The 21,820-nt window shown below is 46.9% G+C and overlaps 1 protein-coding gene across 3 annotated transcripts in view; it reads left to right on the top strand.

Annotated features, from left to right (window-relative positions):
• CenB1A (Centaurin beta 1A) overlaps positions 1-21,820 on the top strand; it is a 33,726-nt gene that overhangs the window by 3,243 nt on the left and 8,663 nt on the right. For 2 of the 3 annotated variants that reach the window (XM_077654721.1, XM_077654720.1), the window contains exons 8-19: positions 2,395-2,439; positions 2,534-2,629; positions 2,767-2,841; positions 3,351-3,613; positions 11,254-11,380; positions 11,612-11,697; positions 12,530-12,646; positions 14,660-14,824; positions 16,157-16,386; positions 17,061-17,345; positions 19,565-19,667; positions 21,180-21,297. In XM_077654721.1, coding sequence (XP_077510847.1) covers positions 2,395-2,439; positions 2,534-2,629; positions 2,767-2,841; positions 3,351-3,613; positions 11,254-11,380; positions 11,612-11,697; positions 12,530-12,646; positions 14,660-14,824; positions 16,157-16,386; positions 17,061-17,345; positions 19,565-19,667; positions 21,180-21,297 — 1,710 coding nt within the window. The remainder of the gene's footprint in view (positions 1-2,394; positions 2,440-2,533; positions 2,630-2,766; positions 2,842-3,350; positions 3,614-11,253; positions 11,381-11,611; positions 11,698-12,529; positions 12,647-14,659; positions 14,825-16,156; positions 16,387-17,060; positions 17,346-19,564; positions 19,668-21,179; positions 21,298-21,820) is intronic. The other variant, XM_077654722.1, reaches the window with a different exon arrangement.

Here is a 21,820-nt window from a genome sequence, read left to right as displayed (position 1 = left end):
CTCCTTCCACCACACCCTCCTCCTTCCACGGTAATCACCTTCTGGGCGGCTACCGTTGTAACCATCCTCTGGTTAAGCCTTCCTACACTCTCGCCATAAAGCCTCCTTCGATGGTAACCCTCCTCGTCCTTCCAGGGTAACTACCGTCCGGGTGGTTTGCATGGCAGCCGCCGACTGGTTGTGCCTTCTTACGCCGTCGCCTTACCCTCCTCCTTCTAGGGTAACCATTCTCCGGTTGGGGATTCCTCCACTCTTCTGGCACCCTCCTCATTTCATGGTAACCACCCTCTGGATGGTTCTTGCAGTAACTGCCCACCGGTTGGCTCCCATGGCAACCACATACGTTTGCGTGTTCTCACACTCTCGCCATACCCTCCTTCTTTCAACGCAATAATCCTCTGGTTCGAGATTTCTCTCCTTCCACCACACCCTCCTCCTTCCACAGTAATCACCTTCTGGGCGGTTACCGTTGTAACCATCCTCTGGTTAAGCCTTCCTACACTCTCGCCATAAAGCCTCCTTCGATGGTAACCCTCCTCGTCCTTCCAGGGTAACTACCCTCCGGGTTGTTTGCATGGCAGCCGCCGACTGGTTGTGCCTTCTTACGCCGTCGCCTTACCGTCCTCCTTCTAGGGTAACCATTCTCCGGTCGGGGATTCCTCCGCTCTTCCGGTACCCTCCTCATTTCATGGTAACCACCCTCTGGATGGTTCTTGCAGTAACTGCCCACCGGTTGGCTCCCATGGCAACCACATACGGTTGCGTGTTCTCACACTCTCGCCATACCCTCCTTCTTTCAACTTCATAATCCTCTGGTTCGAGATTTCTCCGCTTCCACCACACCCTCCTCCTTCCACGGTAATCACCTTCTGGGCGGTTACCGTTGTAACCATCCTCTGGTTAAGCCTTCCTACACTCTCGCCATAAAGCCTCCTTCGATGGTAACCCTCCTCGTCCTTCCAGTGTAACTACCCTCCGGGTGGTTTGCATGGCTGCCGCCGACTGGTTGCGCCTTCTTATGCTGTCGCCTTACCCTCCTCCTTCTAGGGTAACCATTCTCCGGTTTGGGATTCCTCCGTTCTTCCGGTACCCTCCTCATTTCATGGTAACCACCCCCTGGATGGTTCTTGCAGTAACTGCCCACCGGTTACATTTATCCGCTCGCGTCATACCTTCCTCCTTGCACAGTAACCACTCTCCGAGTGGTTCCCAGGGCAACACACCCACCGGTTACGCACGCGACTGCGACACTACGACACGAAACCCAGTAACAGGTGCTTAACAGGTGTTGCTGAACTAGAAGCTTAGAAGCAATTTTGATTAAATTAACTCTGGAACTGGTTTTGCTATCTCTATTCTACATTCCAAGTGTTTGATTACTTTGGGAAATCCTACGCAATATTTGTCGGTCGTGCTTGGTCTGTAGAATAACCAGTGGCTCCAAATATATCAGGCACTCTTTTCCCCGTATATTAATTGTTGCAATTTGGTGTAGCTAACGACAACAAAAGGTAACATTAATAAGATTCACATGTTACAAAAAAAAGATCATACGAACATTGCTAACATTGACTACTTTTCTTCTAAAGAGTAATATTTCCTTTATTGCAATATCATCCCCATACAAAATATGCCTGAATTTCATATGTTGCGCTCATTTTCTTTATCATCAGCACCTTTCAGACAGTTTATTTCATCCATCGCATCTTTACAACACAATAGTAGTAACGTCAATGTGCGTAGTACTGATTTGTGGCTAATTCCCAGTTTCTGTTCCAATTACTAGCTACAGTCTGTGAAGCACAACCTCTTGTTAATTCTAAATAATTATCAGCAATTTAACAGCCCCAACCTTACCCAGCTGTGACATCATTTTTTGACCGTGTAGATTTTGTGATGTATATTTTGTTTCCTTTATTCACCTGATTTTTTTTTTGCTTATTATTGTGACTATTTAATCATGTGCTATGCACATTTCTCTCTTCTCTGTGTGCGTGCATGTGCTTGCATGTGCGTGTGCATGCATGCGTGTGCCACTGATTGTGTATTTTGTATTTCACTCATTTATTTATTTTGATTACGTATTTACTTTCATAATCTCTCATATCTATGATTCCATATCTCTACAATCCTAGATCAAACAAAATTTGAGACGTATACTTCTTTTCTATGCATTTATGCTTTGGTGTTTTAATATGTATGTTTACTTACTTTGTATGATATGCCTCGCCTTGTAGTTTTTTGGGCCCTGGGCCTTGTCAAGCTGACAGTAGTAGCTTTTAGCCCAGGTGGTCCACCAGAACATTTCTGAAAAACAAAGAATTGAATTCACAAAACTGAATTCAGTTTGACTAACACTTTAGAAAGCCAACCAGACTCCTTTTTTTTTTGCAGCTTAGTTGCCTGCAATCCAAGAAGAGGCACGAGGTGCTGCAGACTGTAAGTAATAGTATGTGGCTACCAATGGCAGGTCTATAGCAGCAGCACAGCCTTGAAGCTGCTTTTACCCCTTTGATTTCTGTGTTCTTTATAGCTCTTGTCTCTTACGGGCGCCTACAGTACTTACTTCCACCAGGGCCATGATCTCTTTGAAGACTCTGAACCATTCTTGAAGCAGTTGGGAACCACCGTGAGTGCCTCCTTCGATTGCTTGCTGTGTTTCTTTGAGACCATGTCCGAAGGGAACAGGGCTACATTGCCTGTTGCAAAATGCTCGCTGAACAGCTCTTGGCATCTGAATAATTTTTTACACTTTTTGCTTTTCAGCTTGAGAAGCTTAACAAAGAGTCTGCTGACCTGTCAAAGCAGCTCGACTCAAGGCATGGTCTTGTGACCTCAAAGGCAAGTCTTACTGGAGTTGTTTTACTTTAAATTTATTTTCATATCCACGCACAGATAGTCCTTATGACCATCATTTGCACCACCAAGGACAAGAGTTCTGAGATCATACTGAGGTGCTTCGAGTTCGCACTTATGTGAGATTTCAGGGCCCATCCTTCCTTTCCTCGTTCCAATCCAGGCACTCACTGAATGTATGCATTATGCATAGGCTACTTCCTAGTATTCCTTCCAAAGACATTTTATAGGGCCCACCACATCAAACATAATGTGCTAACCACATTAATTTGTCTACTGTAAACTCTTATTCCGGCTGCTGGAATGTTATCGGAATGCTTCCTTGTGTGCATTGAGTGGGGTGCAATGCCAGGCAGCTCGCAAATTTCAACACAGTCGTCATGCTGCCTGTCTCAGTTGCTTTCGAAGCACAACTCCCGAACTGAAACCTCTGAGAATATCTGTCCAAGTAACACAGACCGTGCTCATGTTTACTACTTCACATTTTCCCACAGCAGGATGTGATACCGGTTGTCCACAAGGACCCTTCAGCCAACAATGGCATCAGCCTGGAGGGCTACCTGTTCAAGCGCACCTCCAACGCCTTCAAGACCTGGAACAGGCGGTGGTTCATCATCCAGCATGGCCAGCTAGTGTACCGCAAGCGCTCCAAGGATGAGCAGCGCACTGTCATGGAGGAAGACTTGCGGCTCTGCACCGTGAAACCCGCACTGGATTTTGAGCGACGGTTCTGCTTTGAGGTCCTGTCACCTTCCAAGTGAGTCCAGTTCCCTGCAGCTGTGGTGGTGGGCTGAGCTGAACCGATTGGTTGGCGGTTGCCCCTGGTGGTGAGCACGGATGTAAATACAGGAATAGAGGAAGGATGACCACAGCAGGTTATCATGTGATATTCGTTCTCTATCTTTCTTGTTATGTTTGTGCAGATTTCCCAAAACAAATTGCAAATGGACTGAAAGAGCATCGTGCACTTGTGAAACAGAATTCGCGCTGGTTGCGATTTTGCCCCGCGGCGGTTAAGCCCGGCGACGGGGCTCCATCCTAAACATCCGCGCCTGCACCCCCCCCCCTCTTCTGTCTGGTCTCCGACCGGGAGAAAGCAGTTGTTTGGCCGATGACCTCTTGTACGCGGAATTCCGTCTGGGGCTCCGGCGAGGCCAGCCAGGGGCTCGGCGCGGGACGTTTCGGCGCGATAGTTTACGTTCGTCGCAGCCTCTGATTCGTCGGTCCCGGGCCCCGGGCTGTCCGGGGACTGTGAGAGAGGGAGATGGGGACGCTGCGGGGGGGACTGTAGAATGCGGCGGGGAGTAGTCGGAGTGGAGATTTTGGATGTGGCGGTGTGCTGGCTAACCGCGCGTGTGTGTGAAGTGTCAGCCGAGAGGTGGTCGGCTCGTCGCGAAGTGTCTGGCCAGCGAGTAGCGACTCCGGGGACCCGGCAGCGACAGCCCGACGCCATCTCGGACCGGACCTCAACCACCCGAACAGCTAAGCCCCGCCACTCCCGCCTTTACGAACTCTATCTTTAATTCTGTCCTTAAAAAGTGCTTTGTATACTTGTATTTCTTCTCATCTGTCATCTTAGACTTTGTGTGCAGAATCTAAAACTTGTTCTGTCTGTTCAGTTCCCATGTTTTGTTGTAATTGATGACATGTTAAGTGTTGTTCCGCTTTGCTAATTAAATTCCTTCACCCTTATTACCGACTCCTGTGTCGTGCCTCCGGTCAGCCGCGGGTCAGGCGTGGACCTATCGCCGGTTAGCCACTCGATCCTGCTTAAGGTCTGGCACCTGGGTGGAGGTGTTTGTCTCTCCTCCCCTAGAATTGGTATCAGAGAGTGTGGAGCCCATTGTATGCGTGCGCCCACTCCGTGACAAACTGGCGTCCGCGACAGGACCCTGTGCTAACCCTGACTGGCGCTGACCGCGAGACAGCGATACAGACGTATACGGTTTTTTTTTTGACTGCTGGTGTGAACACGATGGCGGAAACAGAACGCTTAGTCGCACTAGGTAAGGAGTTGGGTCTGGAGGGAGCAGAGCTGCGCGAGTTCCTGAGGGAAGAGAGAGCGGCGGAACGCGAGCGCCGCAAGCTGGAAGACGAGCGAGAGAAAGAGCGTGATGCGCGGGAGAAGGAGCGAGATGCGCGGGAGAAGGAGCGCTCTGATCGAAAACTCCAGGAAATTGATAAGGAGATGGCACTCCTTCAGTTAAGGGCGAATTCCAACATTAGTGGCAGTTCGGTCAGCGAACCGAGCTCGTCGACGATGCCAACCCGAGCGCTTGGAGTTCGTCCACACAAGTTGATGGCCCCATTTAACGAAAAGGGTGATGACCTGGACGCGTATCTGACGCGGTTTGAGCGGGTGGCGGCAGCCCAACAGTGGCCACGGGAGCAGTGGGCCACTGCGCTTAGCACTTGCCTCACAGGAGAAGCATTGAATGTGTTTGGCCGAATGCCGGCTCCTGACTCGAATGACTACGATAAAGTGAAGCTTGCGCTGCTCCTCAGATTTCGGTTGACAGAAGAGGGATTCCGCCGGAAGTTTCGGAACGAAACGCCCAACGACCACGAGACTCCCTCGCAGTTCGTGTCTCGACTGGGGAACTACTGGGGAAGATGGATAGAACTGTCGAAAACAGACAAGACATACGAGGGGGTGAAAGGGCTAATTTTAGCCGAGCAATTGTTGGAAAACTGTGCGCCTGCAATGGTGACGTTTATAAGAGAAAAGCGGAGCACGGACCTGAAGGAATTGGTTCAACGAGCAGATGAATATGTGATGGCACGAGGGACCATCAACTTTGGCCGAAGAGGCTCCAAGACGGATAGCCTGGTCGCTGGCGAGATGACCGAACAGCCGCGTGGCCCGGGGACGCGTTCACGGTGTTACATCTGCTCGCGACCAGGGCACATTGCGGCACAGTGCAGGGCGAACCGTGGCCCTCCAGTGCAAAAGAATCGGACACCATCTACCTCCGGGAACGTGTCTACATGTATTGAGGATGGCTATTTAGAATTGAAGGGTGGACAACGTGTCCCGGTCGTCAACATGACTGCGTTGTCAGGGGCGCCTGACTTGCCGGTCGTAGAGGGCTTGATCAGTGGAAGGAAGGGTCGAGTGCTCAGGGATACAGGTTGTAACATGGTGATCGTCAACCGCAGCTTCGTGAAGGACGAAGAAATGACCGGGGACTACCGGATCGTGTACTTGGTAGACCGCTCTGCTAAGTTCTTGCCTGAGGCCCGCATTCATATCGACACCCCATACTACCGAGGGGAAGTTACAGCGGGGTGCATGGAGGAGCCCCTCTTCGACCTTGTCCTCGGAAACATTGAAGGGGTACGACGTCCAGGAGCACCAGATACTGAGTGGAAACCGCAGAATTCGGAAGAGACAGAAGCTCCTCCAAAGGAGCACCATGATTCATGCGACAAGTGCCCCGACCAGGTTACCATGCCCACGGCGGCGGTCACGACCCGCCAGCAAGCGGCCCGACAATCCCAAGAGGGATTCCGTAAGCTACGGGCGCCTGCTACTCTCCCTGATGTCAGCCCTGACCAGATGAGGCAAGACCAACGGGAGGACAGTAGCCTCCTAGTTTGCTTCGAGGCAGACAAGCAGAGAAAGAGGACGAGGTGCAAGGGAGGCAGTTCGTTCACATTCGGTCTCCGGGATGGCCTGCTGTACCGAGAGTACGTTCCCGGCACCGGAGCGAAGACGACACAGCTCGTGGTGCCCCAGAAGCATCGCGAGAAGGTTCTCCAGTTGGCACATGTGGGGCTGATGGCAGGGCATCTCGGCAGAAAAAAGACAACAGACCGCATTCTCGCGGACTTCTTTTGGCCGGGTTTACAGGGAGATGTGAGCAGGTTTGTCGCATCGTGCGACATATGCCAGAAAACCGTGGCGCGAGGCGCAGTGCGGAAGGTTCCCTTGGAGCGGGTGCCTCTCGTTGACACCCCCTTCAGCAAAGTCGCTGTGGATATAGTGGGACCCCTCAAGCCTACCACACGCCGAGGCAACCGCTATATTCTGACGTTGATAGATTACGCCACCCGATTTCCAGAGGCAGTAGCCCTGCCGAGTATCGAGACAGAGAGGGTCGCCGAGGCACTTCTGCATATATTTGCACGGGTAGGAGTACCGGAAGAGATGCTCAGCGATCGAGGATCAAACTTTACTTCCGAACTTATGGCTGAGGTGGGGCGCCTTTTATCTCTGCGGCTGAAAACGACGACTCCCTACCACCCCATGGCGAATGGCCTGGTGGAGAAAATGAATGGCACCTTGAAGAAGATGTTGCGTCGAATGTGTGCTGAACAGCCCAAGGACTGGGATAGATTCATCGAGCCTCTTCTTTTCGCTTACCGGGAGGTAGCCCAGGCGAGCACGGGTTTCTCACCATTTGAGCTCCTTTACGGACGCAATGTGCGGGGACCGCTTGCCATCTTACGAGAACTGTGGACGGGCAGTAGGATTGAGGAAGAGGTGAAGACAGCGTACGAGTATGTCATTGACCTTAAAGAAAGATTGGAGACGACGTGCCAAATTGCTCATGAAGCACTGACCCAAGCAGGAGAGCGGTACAAGGCATACTATGACAATCGAGCCCGGCCACGACAGCTGCAAGAGGGGGACCAAGTGCTTCTTTTATTGCCCACTGAGCATAACAAACTCACCATGAGATGGAGGGGACCCTATCCAGTCGTGGGAAGAAAAGGCGAAGTGGATTACGTTGTTGACGTCGAGGGCACTACGAGAATGTTTCATATCAACATGTTAAAGAAATATAATGCCCGCGAGACGCGACCAGAACTCCCGGTGCAGACTGTTGCTACAGTAGCAGCGGACGAGGCGTGCACCGAGCTGATGTGGCCATTGGATGAGCAGGTGGGCCCCCAAGACATCGCCATAGCGGGCCAACTGACACCGCAACAGGTGAAGGAACTGCGGGGACTGGCGTTAACCTATCAGGACGTTTTCACGGAACAACCAGGCTTCACGACATGGGCTGAGTGCTCTTTACCTACGACGACGAATAAGCCCATCTATGTGAAGCAATATCCACTACCTCAGGCAGTCCAGCAAGCAGTCGAGAAAGAGGTGTCCAGCATGCTACAGATGGGAGTGATCGAGAGGTCACGCTCCCCGCACAACGCCCCGGTCGTTTTGGTTAAGAAACCGGACGGCTGCTACCGGTTTTGCGTGGATTTCCGGAAACTCAATGATGTGCTGGTAACAGATGCGGAACCTATTCCTCGCGCGGACTGCCTAATCGCTGAAGTTGGGGCAAGAAGGTACTTCTCTAAAATGGATCTTGCAAAGGGATATTGGCAAGTGCCTCTGGAGGAAGAGTCAAAAGAAAAGACCGCCTTTTCAACTCCCAGCGGACATTACCAGTTCAAAAACATGCCATTCGGCATAAAAACGGCACCGGCAGTATTCGCAAAGCTAATGAGGAGAGTGCTCGAAGGAATTGACAACGTCTACCACTATTATGACGATGTTTTGGTAGCGACAGAAAGCTGGCAGGACCACATGACAGCACTCCGCCTCGCTCTCGCACGGATACGGGCAGCCGGACTGACGATCCATCCAAAGAAGTGTCACTTGGGTTTTGAGGAACTCTCTTTCCTCGGGCACACCATTGGAAGGGGCAGCCTAGGCCCAATGAAGGCCATTTTGGGCAAGATCCGCGATTCTCCGAGACCGAAGACCAAGCGCCAAGTTCGGGCATTCTTGGGACTGTCGGGTTACTACCGGGAGTTCATACCAAACTACGCCAGTGTTGCGGCTCCCCTGACGGACCTGACTAAGAAGCTGATGCCCAACACCGTTAAGTGGGGGGACCGGGAGCAACACGCCTTCACAGAACTGAAGCGGCTGCTCACAGAGCCACCCATCCTACAGGTGGCTGATTTCAAAAAAGATTTCGTCCTTCGCACAGACGCCTCCGACCAGGGTCTTGGGGCGGTGCTCCTCCAGGGAAAAGAGGGGGTGCTGCACCCCGTCGCCTACGCAAGTAGGAAGCTACTACAAAGAGAGCGAGCCTACTCAGCAGTCGAGAAGGAAGGCCTCGCAATCGTTTGGGCCATCAAACGATTTAATTTTTTTTTGTATGGGCGAAAGTTCACCCTCCAGACCGATCACCAACCACTCAAATACATCCGCGAGGCGCAGTTCATGAACTCGCGACTGCTCCGTTGGGCCCTCCTACTCCAGGAGTATGATTTCACGGTCGAAAACATACGTGGGAAAGACAATGTCGGGGCTGATTACCTCAGCCGGGTTTGGGAGCCCGTCGCCCGACGAGTTGATGATCTCTAGAGATCAAGAATTTTTCGCTTGAATTTGTGTAACGAGTTCGTTCTTCAGCGTGTGTCTATTAAATGCTTGTGCACGCCTGTATTCCGCAGTAATATGTCAGTGGGTTTTGCCTGTATTTCGCAGTATTATCCGGATGTGTCTGTGCTATGTATTCAGTACAATATGCATGCCGCACACAGCGAAGCGCGCGCGACTTCTGTTTTTGATATGGTAATGTTATCAGGGATAACATTCTTGACGCGGGGGTGGTGAAACAGAATTCGCGCTGGTTGCGATTTTGCCCCGCGGCGGTTAAGCCCGGCGACGGGGCTCCATCCTAAACATCCGCGCCTGCACCCCCCCCCCTCTTCTGTCTGGTCTCCGACCGGGAGAAAGCAGTTGTTTGGCCGATGACCTCTTGTACGCGGAATTCCGTCTGGGGCTCCGGCGAGGCCAGCCAGGGGCTCGGCGCGGGACGTTTCGGCGCGATAGTTTACGTTCGTCGCAGCCTCTGATTCGTCGGTCCCGGGCCCCGGGCTGTCCGGGGACTGTGAGAGAGGGAGATGGGGACGCTGCGGGGGGGACTGTAGAATGCGGCGGGGAGTAGTCGGAGTGGAGATTTTGGATGTGGCGGTGTGCTGGCTAACCGCGCGTGTGTGTGAAGTGTCAGCCGAGAGGTGGTCGGCTCGTCGCGAAGTGTCTGGCCAGCGAGTAGCGACTCCGGGGACCCGGCAGCGACAGCCCGACGCCATCTCGGACCGGACCTCAACCACCCGAACAGCTAAGCCCCGCCACTCCCGCCTTTACGAACTCTATCTTTAATTCTGTCCTTAAAAAGTGCTTTGTATACTTGTATTTCTTCTCATCTGTCATCTTAGACTTTGTGTGCAGAATCTAAAACTTGTTCTGTCTGTTCAGTTCCCATGTTTTGTTGTAATTGATGACATGTTAAGTGTTGTTCCGCTTTGCTAATTAAATTCCTTCACCCTTATTACCGACTCCTGTGTCGTGCCTCCGGTCAGCCGCGGGTCAGGCGTGGACCTATCGCCGGTTAGCCACTCGATCCTGCTTAAGGTCTGGCACCTGGGTGGAGGTGTTTGTCTCTCCTCCCCTAGAATTGGTATCAGAGAGTGTGGAGCCCATTGTATGCGTGCGCCCACTCCGTGACAACTTGTAGCAGTGAGGCTCACTGGTAATTGGCTGGTGTGGCACGGGTGACTCAGTCTCAGTTCTTTTTGTAGTTCTGATGCCTAATAAATGTCTCCAGCTCTGTTGGTGGATGCTTCACCATCCTATTTTCTGTCATTTGATTCTGGGAAGTGCTGCTGCAAAATGGATTAGTAATGGATATGATTATTGTGAATGGTCTTTTATGTCCACCCAAAAGGCTCAGGAGCCAGGAAGCTAAGTTCAGTAATATTTTACTTTAGTTGCAATATGTGCGAGTGTTTTAGACTGATAAAATGGGAGGGGAGTTTTAATGTCTCAGTACAGGCTCATGTACTTACTAAAAAAAAAAAAAAAGGTGCACTGAGGTTAAAAGTTCCTTATTTTGCCATTTTTCAGCTTCTGTCAGTGGGCATTAAACATGGCATGACTTTCTTAACCTTTTTGCTGTTCCTGAGTTGCATGATAAAAGTTAAATCTAAATTTTGTCCCACGTCCATCTTACCTTATGTGGTGAAATTAGTATCGAACTGCTGTTGCCATTAAGTTCTGAGTTGGGAAATAGCAGTAATGCTGCTGGTAATTCATAATTTACAGCAGCCTCCACTTATGGTAAAGGGCTAATGGAAGATGCGGCATCAATTGAATCGGTCACTAGCTCAGTGCAACCTGGAGAGCAACTTATTTTGTCTACCTTAGTTAATGTTGGGGATACAGAACGTATGCGACAGATCTTGCTTGTTTTGACAGTGCCAACCACTATTTGCCTTGCATTTTGATATCTATGGCCGGTGTATATCCTTACCTTCACATTAGTTTCTGTAGCACAGAATTGATCATTTTTTGTCTTACAGCTTTTTTTTTTTTTAATGATAACTGGATTTTGTCTTTAGGAACCTGTCTTGAAGCATGCTTTGCTTGTGCAGGACTCACATGCTTCAAGCTGATTCTCAAGAGTCATATGACTGCTGGATTACTGCTCTGCAGTCTGGAATCTCACATGCTTTGAATCAGCCTGCACAAGATGAAGATGACAGGAAGCTTTCCAAAGATGTAAGTGGATTACATGATGTTTCTGTTGCAATACTACAGTTAATGCAACAGTGTCATGCATTGCTACAAATATCCCTTCAATTGAATGGAAGGGGATGAAAATTGTATATTACCTGTCATGCATAAAACGAATTGTCTATACCAAGAAGTCTGGCGAAGTGCATTGTACTGTTGAAAAACTGAGCACAGATTTTATAACTGGTAATTAATTTTTTTGTGCTTGGAATGCAGGACTGGAAAGCATCATCAGATTCTTCACTTTCATCATTGTCAAGGCAGAGCGCTAACCCGGTACCAAAACCTCCAAGGGCTCACATGTAGGTGTTTTGTTGCTATATGTGTTGTCTTTGGAAAACAACCCCTCAAAAGCATGCAGTTATCGTTTTGGATTCTTTTTTGCAAGGCCTCAAAAAATGGGTTGCGTTATCACAGGGCACTTCCTGTTCGAAAGTTGAACTTATCAACAGTATTATGTAATGTCTAAGGCCATCAGATATGTGTCTTGCTCACGATTACTATGTAAAAAGCACTGAAGCCTTCAGATGGCCACTGCTTTGTAAAGCGCTTTGTCAAGATGCGCCATTTTATTTTGCTCACAAAAATGGGTTTCTTTTTTGCGTTCTCTGGATTTAAAGTAAGACTAAGCTTAACCACTACATACCAGAAAAGATACAGCCTCTGACATTCTGCTTTTGGCGGTTGAATAACAGTTGTGTGTAGGCCTGGATTTAATCTTGTGTGGTGGTTATTGCTGAAGCAAATTTTTCACCTGAATGGTGATCCTCTTCATGGGAAAAATGAAGCTGCAGCATTTGGGCATTGATAGCTGAAGAGTAATGTAAAAATCAAGGCAGCACAAATCTAGTCAAACACGGCACTCATGTCGTGTGGTTCTTCTCTTGTGTCGCTGAAAAGAAAAATTTGTTCTCGCACTGCTATCATTCACTATGCTAGCAAACCTGCTTGAAGTAGTGACTAATGTTTGAGAACTCCACTGTAGCACCGCGGCATAGTCTCAGAAAAAAATTCTCCACAAGTGTAGGCTCTGGCCTGGACCACAGTTTATGTGTATTTGCTCTCAATCTCTCTTAATTTTTTTCTCATGGATCATTCTTATAAAGACTGCTCTTTTTATTTGTCTGACTGCAGCCAACTGACCAGCATCCCAGGAAATGAACTGTGCTGCGACTGTCGTTCCCCAGGACCTTGCTGGGCCAGCATCAATCTTGGTGTGACCCTGTGCATTGAATGCTCTGGGATACACAGGTTTGTTGCCACTTGGTTGACTTTGAGTTGTCGCATTGTCGCCTCACCCTGCTGAACTAGCAGTGTCTGGTTTCTGTACTGTTGCTTCACATTTTACGATGTATGGTAACAGGGCAAAGGAAACGTTTTCTTTCGAGTGATGACAGATGAGCAAGACTATGCAAACAGTGACAAGAGGGTTGCTCAATAGGAAAGTGCTTTTTGCAGTGTTACCATAAGACTTGACTTAACTAGGCCACCTTGCACTACTAATGTCACGTTGATCCCAGTTTCGACATCTAGTGCTTACCCAAATCGTCAACGCTAACCAGCTTTATCCATTGAGATCATCTTTGCTTTTCTCAGTTATTGACATATGTTGTGAATCGCCGCAACAGCTAGTAAGCGTTCAAGAGAGGCCACGCACACAGATGAGTGGTATTTCCCTCCTTATGCGTATTATGGTGTTTTCATGCTGTTTTTGAGCATGGCTTGGTACTGACTAGACCAGTTGCTTGCTTTTACTGACAGGGCTTTAAATCAGAAAGTGATTTGTGAGTGACTCTGTCTGGGTCTGATGAGTTGGTGCTTCGTTGGATTTCAACCGCGAATTTCTTGAAGGGACTGAACACTGAACTTGAAGGGTCTAATTTTTTTCGGAAAAATGGAAAGCTTGCTCTCTAAGGTGCTGGATTCTGCAATGGTTTAGCTGGAAATGCTGTAGGAAATTATTACCAAGCATTTTTAACTCTGTGCATGCGCCCGTTTTTATGTATCCCGATGCTGAAAACCGTGACCAATGAGCTCGATGGTGATTGCATGTCGGCAAAAGTGCTGAGCCAGAAACTAATATAAATCTCACCCACCAGACAGTAATAAGGTATTCTTGGTTTAGAATAGCGTACATTTTAGTTTCCACGCGCAAAGCTGTTGCGACACAGTGGGGTATGCCTCTTCGACGAAAGCTTTAGTAGACCGTGCTTGCTGCTTCATCCAAGAAACTCCAAACACTGCCGCTCCATCTAGTTACAAAAGCTAAAAGCTCATGGTCAATGATGTGAAGGGCACGTTGCTTTTCATCAAAGGGCGCACTCGAGGAAGTGTAAACTAATAATAAAGCCTGACGAACACTCCTGAAAGAAAAAAAAACACTGTTTGCTTAAAACAAATAAGCAATATTTTACCAAGATGTGGTTCGCGGTGGCTCAGTGGTTATGACGCTCGAGGGTTCGATCCCAGCTGCCACAGTTGAATTTCGATGGGAGGCAAAATTCTAGAGGTCCGTGTGATGTGTGATGTGGGTGCAGGTTAAAAAGATTCCTAGGTGGTCAAAATTATTCTAGAGCCTTCCACTGGGGCATCTCTTTCTGCCTTTCTTCTTTCACTCCCTCCTTTAACCCTTCCCTTAGGAGGCAGTTCGGGTGTCTACCACGATATGTGAGACAGTTACTCTGTTTCCTTTCCAGATAACCAGTTTTCATTTTACATGGTGGGCTACACTGATAACCACGGGTTTTGCCACAAGATAGCTTTTTATGCGATTTTTCAATGCCAAATTAAAATTATAAATCCTTATATCTTTGATATTGCAGTGCTCAATTCTTACAATATGAGGCACAATCCTTTCATTTCCGCTGCAGTGTAATGACAGATTTTGGTTAGTGGTCGGTCCCTTTGACAGGCAGTATTCGGCGGTTAACAAGGGGCAGATTTGAAAAAACCGAAGCAAACTCTGCAGTGAAGATAAATATCAGTCTGTCCTTTGGACCATCAAGCTTGTGTGAAAGAAGAAGTGCAAATTTATCAGTGATGTCGTCACAGTTAGCTGAGAATCCCAAAGGATGGCACATCAAAAATAAACAAGGAATCGGCTGTATTTTGGTTAGCCTACTGTCGTGGTGTTAGATGCTTGTGTCATGGCATAATGATGGCACTTTGTAGTGATGGCATTTAAAGAATGTGCACATATTTCTTATTCGCCGCTACTGATGCAGTGTGTCCCTCTGAAGGGCCTTTGTTCAACTGCATTTTCAGGAGCATGGGTGTACATGTCTCCAAGGTGCGCTCCTTAACGCTCGACACTTGGGAGCCGGAAATACTCAAGGTGATGGCCGAGCTAGGCAACACGGTCATCAACGGTGTCTACGAGGCTCGTGTGGATGAGAATGTTGCTGTCAGGGCCACGTCAGATAGTAGCAGGTGTGGGCTCTTTTTTACTCCTTTTTTCTTTGCTAGGCACTGCCTTCTCATGAATGTTGGTGACCTTTTTTTCTTTCACCAGAAAACATTGAAAGTCTTCCGAGACTAACAAAAGATCCACGCAATGTGTCTATAGGTTATTGATAAAGCTGGCTCTGCTGACATTTAACCATTTGTTGTCGTGACAATATTTATCTCAGATATAATGCAAAACGCGGGTGTGGCATGCTTTCATTTGTGCTAGGTAGTCCCAGATAGTGAATTAGTTGTGTGGAGTAGGAATACTACTGCTGTTACTACTGTTTGTAACTTTGGGGACATTTGCAAGTTTCTAATGAGCAACATTTGGCTTGTTGGCACCAAAGCTCATTGTAATGTATCACCCTTCTTTTGAGCTTACTTCTATGTGCAATCCTGTAGCTTATGTGCTTCACATAGGATGCGTTTTGAGGGTTAGGGCTGAATAAATGTTATTGCTTTTACTAGGAATCATGATTGGGATGCTAGTATGCCAACATTAATAAAGAAAGATGCCTAGAAAAAGCATTTTTCCAGGCAGCATATCTTATGTGTCCTATTAGGTGTACTCGGGTTCACAGAAGAAAATTTTACATGAGTAGGTAATATTCTTAGTGTGTGTGCTTGATTTCGCACAGTCGATTTGAAATATATAATGTTTCCTTTCTTGAGGTTTCAAAACTTTCACATTTCATCATGTACTATATGTTGTGAGCTGTGATGCCAATGCTTGGCTTTTTTGCCCTCAGTATACAGTCAACTCATATTCACTGAAATAGCTTTACTACAAATTGCATTCGTGTTTTGTGGCATCTCATAATGGCAATGAATGTCAGATGAGTATTTTTGTATGTGGCCTTGAGGTAATGTGTGGTAGGCTGAGCAGTTGCTGAAATGTCATCCTCAAGTAAAGAGAGGAAGTTTCAGGTTGCACTGCCCAATCAGTGCTGCAGTAGTTTCTTTAAGTAACCATAAATTGTCACCAACAGCCACTTTGGTCATGACAAAAGCATGACCACACACTGAATTCTGATAGGACACATGCCCGACTGGTAGTGTTAATCATTCTGGGCCATCCAACACAGCCTAGTCACACAGAAGCATGCTACGCGTGACTTCAACAGAGTGTGGGCACTCATGGTTTTAGATATTCTGAGGCGTTTGGCATCATAAAAAGGCTGTGCTTTATCACTGCAGTTGGGAGTGCATCCTGCACATAGTTATCCTTTTTCTCTTTCTTTCTTTTCCTTCTTTTTTTTTTCTCAAAATCCACATAACCATGTGATTTTCTGTGCATCCACTCATGCATTGCAGAAGTGTCCGTGAAGCATGGATCAAGGCTAAGTACTTGCAAAAAGCCTTTGTAAAGCCGCTTCTTGGATCATTGGCCTGCCTGTCCCCTTCACGAGATGCGTCGCGGGCTTCGCCTGCAGCGACACCAGTCCTTCGGAAGAACACCATGCCTCAGCGCTGGAGTGTGCGCAAAATGCACCGCCGCAGAAGGACCATTCATGCCCACGACGAACGCAAGGCAGTGGATGGAGGTATGCACTTTCTTGTTTATCATCTCATTTTGTTGCGATTTTTGGGTTTTAAAAGTCATCCTTTATTTTGCTCTCTTCTGCCTTCTGTGCAGAGCTTTGGTAAGTGTTTCTGTTAGCAGTAGTGCACTGGACACAAGAAAACGTTATATTGTGGAGCTCTGCACAGGCTTCGGCCTGTACATTGATGGGCTTGTGTCGAGCATCTGATGCCTGAAGTGTTATTGTCAGGTCAAGTAAGTACACTTGAGGCAGTTGAACGACAGGGCTAGTAGCAACAGAGACTAAGGATGAGCACTGCATGAACATGAACATAAAGGCCAAAGGTCAACACTTGAAGAATCGTGGAAATAATTTTTTTTTCAAAGTGCGCAAAAAAATGTCGCTACTGGTGTCAACATGTGCCGGCACAAAAATGGCAGATGATGTGCTAAACCGCTCACTGTTGTGCAAAAATTTATTTACTGCATTGGCTGTATGGCATAAAAAACCAGCTTATTTGTGAGATGAATGTGAAATGCACCTCAAAACAAAAAAATTACTGCTAGGTGCAGCCTACTCGCAGAAAAAGCTGTTCGGTTTGTGCACAATTGTGTACACAGCATGTCAAAAGGCTAATAGACAGACATCATTGATGCGCCGTTTTTTGAGTCTTCATCTCGTTGACTTTTTTTCAGGCGATCCCACACTTGAGGCTGGCCGTCGTCACAGCAGTTCTGTCACACTGCCAGCGGACAAGTCTCCCGTCAGCATCGACACCTTGTCGGTGAGCTCGGTCGGCTCGGACACACGCTTCAGCATGGCTTCCCAGGAAAGCGGAGTCGTTATGAAAGAAGGAACCAGCACTCTGCCTTCTTCGGACAGCGAAGGAAAGGCCAGAGTAAATGAGTCCTCCAACCCGTCCGAGGACAGTGTCCTTGTCTTTGGGGAGTCATTGGTTCAGGCCGCACCACCACCTTCAGGCAAGCCACATTCTTCACTCGGGAGAGCCCTGTTGTTTAGCAGTTTATGCCTGTGTGACACAAGCCCAAGAAATCACGGCAATATGCCTAATAGCAGCCTGAAACGCTAACTCACTGTTGACTGCCATCTGGCACGACTTTGTGACTCCCTGCCATGATGGCCATAGTACAGTGGCTATTAATGCAAAAGTGCTAGTCTACTGAGACTTAGGTGCGTTGCAAAAAACTGCACCCTAGGTACCTGCACAATAAAGTGTAGCTTTACAGTATTCATAAATACATTGATATAAGTGCCTAATGCTTTCAGTTTTTGTACCTGTAATGTGGTTCTCTAGAGGCAGACTTCACATAACCTTTAGCTTAATGTCATTCGCAGTTTTCTAATGCTTGCTACAACTCATTCATTCGTGAATGCATGCTCTCATCCTTTCTTTGCCGCGTATACCAACGCATTTGTTCTATTTGAAAGAGCACCCTGTCTAGCAACAGGCTTTCATTCCGCTCATAACTTTCATTTAAACAAGGCTGTTCTTCTTTGCAGTACCTTTGCTTTGATGCGTCAGGCATTATTTTGTGCCGATATTTCAGATTGACGGTACTTGGCTACTGTGCTGACTTGACGGGAGTATGGCTACTTTGCCCTTTCAGAAACCAGCAACACACCATATATAACTCCACTGCTACATTTCAATGGTATTGGTGATATACTGAGTACTACTTGAAAAGTTACCTGTGGCGACAATTTGGAAATAATTGCTACCAAATATTGCTTTACTGTATTGTAATCATAATAGATCAAGGTAATATGTAGATTTGGCTCGGGAAAATAATGAGTTAATATATTTTGTTTGTTAGAAGTCGCGAGTTTGACGGAAGCCTGTGTGGTCAGGATGGTACGTGACAAAAAAAAAAAATAATTGGCACCAACCAAACAAAAGATGACATGATGTTTTTTTGGCTCTTATGTGGGCTCCCATGTGGGAGCTGTAACATTGTCATCTTTCTTTTGCTCAGTACCATTTATTTATTTTTGTTATTTGTTCATTTGTGTATATATGCACGCATGCATGCACAAGTGCGTACATGTGCATGTGTGTGTGCATCCAAGGAAGACTTGTGTGTCATCGTTATTAGTGAGTTCATCTTTACACTACAGGGCAGATAACAAGCTTTAGAGTATCTTAAGTGCACGACAGGTATGAACACCAGCATGTGTTGTGCTTTTCACTGTGCCCACATTTCATCGCATTCTTTATTAATTTTTTTCAATCAATATTTGGAGAGTCCATTAGCTGAGCCTGATCGAAACTCAGTTTTGACGTCATGCAAATGTGCTCGACTCAAAAGCATATCTTGCATGGATAATAGTGGGCGCATTGTAACGTGGCTAACATGTTCACATGTGGGCAGAAACAATCAACCAGAGCCTAGACAGGGCGGCAAAGGTACACCGTATAGACTCGTGTAAGAGCCACACTTCTTTTTTTACGTTTGGGTGTGAATTTTGAAGGTGCGGCCCATACTTTAATGAAAAAAAAAGGATAACTGTATTTTTTTCTGTTATCTAGTCCAAAATGTGTGGGCCTCTTCACGGGAGTGCCCTTGCACGAGATTATACGGTACTATCTTGTTTTTAGCACACTGAAGACTCAAAAAAGAATTTCCGTAATGTTATGTTTGAACTTTGCAGGCCTTTGAGCATCCTGTAGTCACCTGTCTATAATCACAGCCACTTAAATTCAAGGTGCTCTAACTTGCTGCAAAATGCTGACTTCTGAGCCTTCCTTGCAGGTCCGGTTGAAATATGGTGATGGCTTGGTTAACCATAGCTCTCTGTCATTGCGACTTTTGGTGTGAGCCCGATGGTTTTGAGACCAGGTGCAACCTTATGATGCATAAATATGTATCCATGCCACAAACAGCCAATTTTCTTTCTTACTGTGCTGACTAAGAAAAGTAGAAGGCTGTTTCTCGTGCGGTATATGTGATATCTCATACAGTATAGACAAAACAGGAATGCATGCAGTACTTGTAATCTGATAAATTGGAACTGGCAGCGGCAGTGAATTGTTTGTAGCTTTTCCAGTAGGTAACAACGCAAGCTGCATAGCTTGTTCTCGTGCTTGGGCTTGTGAAAAAAAAATTGTGACGGTACCCACTGCATGAAAAGCAGAAAACAGAGCATTAGTGCATATATGCGATCTGTTGGCCACATGCAGAATTGGAGCTGGACAGTGCAGACGAGTCGCCAACGCAGGACGAGGAAGACACCACCCAGGAAGAAGATATATCCAGCTTGAGCCCTAGCTTGCTTTTGTACAGGTAGAGAAATCACTCTCTTGTTTACATCGTTAAGCTAAGTACTACTTGTGCTGAAGTGTTTTGGAGTGAGTACCATTACAGGTCTACCTATTTAGATTGGAATTGAATTTTTGCATTGCTGAAAAGTGCCCACTTGTTTATATTTGGTTCTTGGAAGTAATTTAATCAACAAGAGGTTGCAAGGATGACCTCATAAACTGGCACTCGGAATCTGTACGACCTGCTGGATATATATAGCGTGTTCCGCAATTAAATGCACGCTGTATTATGCTTCTCTGAGCTGAACTGGTGAATTGTTCGGGCTCATATTTCGCACAGAAATGGCATTTGGTCAGCAGAATTTTTTTATGCTACATTTGTTTGGAGTTCTTGCCTGAATCGATCAAAAAAGTCTCATACATTCGCATTGCCTACGGCGACAACGAAACAGAACATTGCACCGGTGGCGCCATCTCGTTTGTCGGCTGTTGAGATTCGGCAAAGGAGGGAGATGTCTTGCAAGAGGTTTGAAGACGCTTCTTCATAAAAGACATGAAATTTAATTGAGTTTTGGCTAAACTAAGCTTTTTGTGATCTTTGATAAAGTAGTTGAAAAAGTGTCTTCAAACCTCCTACAAAACCACCCCACTGCTTTGGCAAATCTCCAGAGCTGGCAAACGAGATGGTGCCACTGATGCAATTGTTGAGATAGCGGCTTGTTTCATTTTGTAGTTGCCCCAGACGATGTGAATATACAGCTTCTTTTGATCGATTCAGGCAAGTACCCCAAACAAATGTAGCATAAACAATTCTGCTGACCAAGTGCCATTTCTGTGCGAAATTTGAGCTTGAACAATTCACCAGTTTAGCTGAGAGAAGAATTCTACAGCGCGGCAGAACACACTGTATACGAAGTGTTACAGCACCAAGACAGACATGTGCAAAAGAAATGTGAGCAGGATGGGTGCTACTGAAAACAAATGCATCTTTCACCAAAAATCTGCAAATTAAGGGATTTTTTGCAGAACTTCACATCAGCTTTAAGAAAGTTTTACTGTGAGGGAATTCACCAGTTTAGCTCAGAGAAGCATCCTACAGCGCGCGTGTAATGGCAGAACACGCTTTATACGAAGTGTTACAGCACCAGCACCAAGACAGACGTGTGCAAAAGAAATGTGAGCAGGATGGGTGCTACCGAAAACAAATGCATCTTTCAGCAAAAGTATGCAGATTATGGGATTTCTTGCAGAACTTCACATTAGCTTTGAGAAAGTTTTGCTGTGAGGGTTCAAAACAACAGTATGCTTTTGAAAAGAGGTTAAGAAAAGTAACAAAGAAATTATTTGTTTTAGCCCATGAAACTTTCCATAGGCCTTGTGCTGAGAGTCTCATGCTGCCAAATGCTGTCTGTGTCCTTACAACAGTTTAGTGCTGTTACATGTGCAAAGCATAGCTGCGTACTTTTGATACGGTGCCATCCCATCTGGAGTTTGTGTACATGTGGCGACTACAGGGTGTCTCTTGTGGTTGCAGAGCGGCGGCTGCCCACAACTTGCCAGTGATGTGCCTCGCCTTGGCCAATGGGGCTGACCCCAACTGGTCCAACCCAGACGAAGGGGGTCGGTACCCTCTCCACCAGGCCATCCAGAGTGTGAGTGTAGATGAGTGTTGATAAACTGAAAATGCCAATAACTAGTCAATATTAATAGGTGGCTCTGCAAATACAAATTATAGTGCCGAGGTCCACTTGGTACCATGAACTCATTCACCTCCTTTGTAAGCCACATTGGTATTAGAGCAGAACATATGCAAGCACCTGGTGCGAACACTTTACAGAAAGGGATGTAGGAGAGGCTTGTTTTAATGTCGTCTGTTGTCCATTGGGGGCTGTTATATTTTTCATATGCCTTTGTCCAATTGGAGAGTTTTGTGTGCGCGTGCATGGGAAACTTTCTTGTGTAGCATGAAATTATTCAGTCTTCTGTTAATATTGCTTCCTGTACTTGCGATATTGACAAAGACAGCATGATGCTCATGAATGTGAGGGAATAAATGCAGTCACTGTTTGTGGTAGTCGCACACCTTCATTGGAACTGTTTGGAAAAAAAAAAAAAATTGAACTGGTGCACATATTGCGCACGATGAACTGCGCTCAGTGATGTTAGTAAATTTGG

This window comes from Amblyomma americanum, chromosome 2 (genome assembly GCF_052857255.1).
Source record: "Amblyomma americanum isolate KBUSLIRL-KWMA chromosome 2, ASM5285725v1, whole genome shotgun sequence".
NCBI classification, from domain to species: Eukaryota; Metazoa; Arthropoda; class Arachnida; order Ixodida; family Ixodidae; genus Amblyomma; species Amblyomma americanum.
The sequence above is the reverse complement of the archived record's forward strand: the minus strand, read 5'-3'. Positions and strand labels throughout refer to the sequence as shown.